Raw genomic sequence first — 4,203 nt, 5'->3', positions numbered from 1 at the left:
TGGTCTGGAGGCGCACTGAAACCAGAAGCAGATGAGCAGAAGTAACTAACTAACATCAAGAGGAGACAGGTGAGGGTAATATATGCTGGGTATGATGATGTTTATTTCCCTTTCCTGTAGCAATAACCAATGTCCCGGTGTCTATATACAGTAGAAGTCTTTATAATACATGAGCTCAGAATGTCTCTAAGTGATGTTGGATTTTGACATTTTAATACAGCTGTCATGGTCTTGGTCATGTTTTAATACTCTCCAGTAAGCATCATCTGCAATTGATCCCCAAAGATGTTGTGTCTTTCTCAAGCAAAAACATACAGAATGGAAAAAGTTGAAATACAAGAATTGAGCATGCTGCATATGTGACAGTATGTGACTGCAATTGTTCTCTCTGCTGGTCTCGGACGAGGACAAAATTGCAGGTTGAAAAAGCCCTCACCTCTTTGGTAGAATCTGCACCTGGCTCACTGAAAACAAACTATCATCACTACACCTGGGAAAAACTGTCCATTCTAAGCTTTGGGTCAAACACATCGAGGCATATCTTTCTTGATAAAATGGCAACTAATGTGATCAAAAAAGCCAACCAAAGAACAAGAGTTTTGTGTAGGATCTCTTCACTGGTCATATAAACTAAAGAATACTTTGAAGACTAAACAGGAGCACTCATGGTTTCTTCGACTATGGATGAACCTCATGGTACCATAGCACCACAGGCCCTAAAAACAATAAAGCTCAGAGAAACCAAACCACAAATGTCCATCCCCTGAAGTGACTAGAAAAACCTACAATATGATCTTTGTAGTTATCATGTCATTCTCTTTGTGATAACGTGTATCCTCATATTTTCCTTAGAAGCAAGAAGAGGATTATAAACAACATAGAATATTCAACAGAATGAGGAGACCACAGGCCCTAAAAACAATAAAGCTCAGAGAAACCAAACCACAAATGTCCATCCCCTGAAGTGACTAGAAAAACCTACAATATGATCTTTGTAGTTATCATGTCATTCTCTTTGTGATAACGTGTATCCTCATATTTTCCTTAGAAGCGAGAAGAGGATTATAAACAACATAGAATATTCAACAGAATGAGGAGACCATCGCCCTGCTGTCTTGATTAGAGGTTCGACAAACTTCGTCCATTACCACCACCTAGTGGTCAAAGTGGTTCAGAGGATAGGAATATACTGTACCTATTCTTGGGCGAAAGTTCAGATAAAACAGCTGATCAGCCTGATCTACAAGCTCACAACACATCGCGTTGAAAAATAGTAGATCTAACTACTATTTTTGGCAAAGATATTTGGTGTAGTAGAGGGGAAAAAAGGAGTGGGCCTTGTAGACCCTGGGGGACTCCGCCACTTCAGTCAACTCTGAAGTTGTGAATGAGCTCTTCCATCCATACATTAACTGGCAGTTTGGCACTAACCTGACTCCGCCAGATGATCTAACCTGACTCCGCCAGATGGGGAAGCAGAGAGTACACTGGGTTCCCCCAGGAGGGGGGGGGGGAACCCAGTGTACTCTCTGCTGCCCCATCTGGCGGAGTCAGGTTAGATCAACATATGGAATACTGGCCATATATGGAGTATGTCTTGGGTGTACAGGGTTTGATGAGGTCAGATCAACATATGGAATATCAGAACAGGTCAGCTCCATATATGGAGATCTAAGGGTGGCAGCGGGGTCAGTGTCTTGAGTGTACAGGGTTTGATGAGGGCCCAGGTAGGGCCGGACTTAATTTTCGGGCCTGTTGAGAACTCGGGCCCAGGTATCAGTCAAAAGGAAGACATCGAAGAGGAAGGATGGGTGGGGGAGAATCAACATAGGGAATGTCAGAACAGGTCAGCTCCATATATGGAGATCTAAGGGTCTGAGGTTTGAGGTCAGATGTAGAGTTGCTGGCCGGCTCCATATATGCAGATCTAGGTGATGATCCAGTCTTCTCCATGTATGGCTATCCAGGGTTTGATGAGGTAGATGTTGTGATCTTCATATATGGAGACGGCCATATATGGAGCGTCGACCATATATGGTGGTATGATGTGTCACGAGGCGTAACGGACTGACGGCCATATGGTGACGTGACTGACGGGTCGACGGACGGACAGGTTTTCATAGTAATCTGCAACCTACAGTAGCAAATAATAATAATAATAATTACAGAACAAACTGGTGGGCTCTCATTTGAATACCAGTAAGATGTTAAATTATAAATGTTTGAATTAAAAACAAAATCTCAATAGAGCAGATTAAGGGATAGATATTTGTTTTTATTTTATTATTTCAAATATAAAATGTTCTTTGGGCATTGATAGTACAGTGTTATTGTTATGTATAGTTTAGCTTTTAAATAAAACTTGTTCACAAGCGGGACAAAAATGATTGTCAAACACAGTAATTCTTATGGACATTCAAAAACATCAGAACCAGAGGCGTTATTTCAGAAATAAACTGGAGGGTGGCAAAAATCTATTTAAAAAAGAATAGATCTACAAGCTTGTTGTGAGCTTATGATCTGCAATTGATAATATATAGAAAAGAAACTTGAACATTTTTTGTACTACAATGACATCCAAAATAACGATGCCAGGTTGAAAGTGGCCAGTTAATGTATGGTTGAAATGAAATGAAATGAAATGATTACTATATTTACCCAGGGTATCTGGGCTAAGCTCAAGAACTTGTTTCCAGCCAGGCCCTGCTCATAGAACACATTTCATCGTAGTGGTTCAATGCCTTGTTCAAGGGCACTTCAGCGGTGGTAATTTTAACGTGTCGGACCGCTGATTCGAACTGGCGACCTTCCGGTATCAAGACCGATCCGCTATCCGTTCGGCCACCGCTGCCACTACACACAAGAAAACATGTGTCTATAACACATGAGCGTGTATTGAGCTGCACTCAATGCCGATCTGATTCATCTGCAAAAAGAGAAGAACTTCAGTGGTGGAGAAAATATGCATCCCTTTTAGAGCGAGGGTATTATTCCAGTTTCCTTAGGCCTGCAAGGACAAAGAACTGAACAACTAAAAACACAACTCATAGATATTTTATATGGTCACTGGTACAGTATGAAACAAAATCTACAACAAACTCAACTCCAAGGCTGACATATACAATATAGTGCAGTATCAAATTACAGAAATCCCTCATTTTGGCCAGTTTACACTGTCAACTCAACACATACGTTTAAAAACACAATGTAGTCTAAGGACTGAATGAAACAAAACATAACATAAAAAACATAAATAATAATAATACAATAACCACAATGGTAATTCGTGGCCCAAAAGCAGATGAAAATATTCTACAAACAAGTTAGTACTAATCGCTCAAGGTCACGTTTAAGAAAAGTACAATTGCAATTGCTTAAATAATTTGGTATTTCCAGCAACCAAATAATGATGTAAAGTAGAAAAAATAAATAAGATATAACTGAAATCATTCCATGAAAAATAATTCCTTCAAAGGTCTTCCAATCATCCCTTTTATTCCCACAGCAGTGTTTTCCTCATTTCCCAGAGTGTTTATGCTGAATAGTTTTTCATTGATTAACTTTGGTCTTCAACACTGCGTGCATTAGTGGAAAATGTTTCATGTGGGTCAAGGTGCTAAAATAGACCTTGTAATTCATGTCTTGGCATCTTAAGAGATGGTTTTAAACTATGTTCTTCACATACTGTAAGAGCAATCATAACAAAGATGTTCCATGGCTCTCAAAGGTGTCTTTTTTTTATTGGTCCCAAGAGATTGACTTCAATTGCTGGTGAAGGGATTCACTCATGCTGAAAAAGGTGTTGACACATATCCGAGGCAAATGTCTAGGTGGAGCAGGTGTTGATATTCTTGCCGTCAGCTGCATCCTCCACCAGAGCCAGGTGGTAATCAGTGGAGAGAGTGAAGTGAGACACACAGCCCAACATGCCTCCCATGTACTGTCTGTTGGTATGCAAGGCAATCTCTTTCATTCCACCTTCAGAGAAACAACACATAATCAAAGAATGCAAACTAGAACACATAGCATATTGTCGCTGTCGGGCGGAAACCTTGTAGCCTACTGTATATCCAAAAATGCTGCTTTTCAGGAAATGGACAAAATAACCTGTGTCATTATTATTTAGTCACATGCTCTTGTTAATACTTTTCATTGGTTAATAAAACCCACAGACTTAACAGCTTTCAACCTGGTGTCCCTATT

The 4,203-nt window shown here is 40.0% G+C and overlaps 1 protein-coding gene across 3 annotated transcripts in view; it reads right to left on the bottom strand.

Moving 5' to 3' along the window:
* Nucleotides 1-3,036: 3,036 nt before the first annotated feature.
* Nucleotides 3,037-4,203, bottom strand: part of egflam (EGF-like, fibronectin type III and laminin G domains) — a 61,757-nt gene continuing 60,590 nt past the window's right edge. For all 3 annotated transcript variants that reach the window (XM_079515308.1, XM_079515307.1, XM_079515309.1), the window contains one exon: nucleotides 3,037-3,978. In XM_079515308.1, coding sequence (XP_079371434.1) covers nucleotides 3,827-3,978 — 152 coding nt within the window. In that variant the 3' untranslated portion in view covers nucleotides 3,037-3,826. The remainder of the gene's footprint in view (nucleotides 3,979-4,203) is intronic.

Source organism: Electrona antarctica (assembly GCF_951216825.1).
Source record: "Electrona antarctica genome assembly, chromosome: 12".
In the NCBI taxonomy this organism is placed as follows: domain Eukaryota; kingdom Metazoa; phylum Chordata; class Actinopteri; order Myctophiformes; family Myctophidae; genus Electrona; species Electrona antarctica.
The sequence above is the reverse complement of the archived record's forward strand: the minus strand, read 5'-3'. Positions and strand labels throughout refer to the sequence as shown.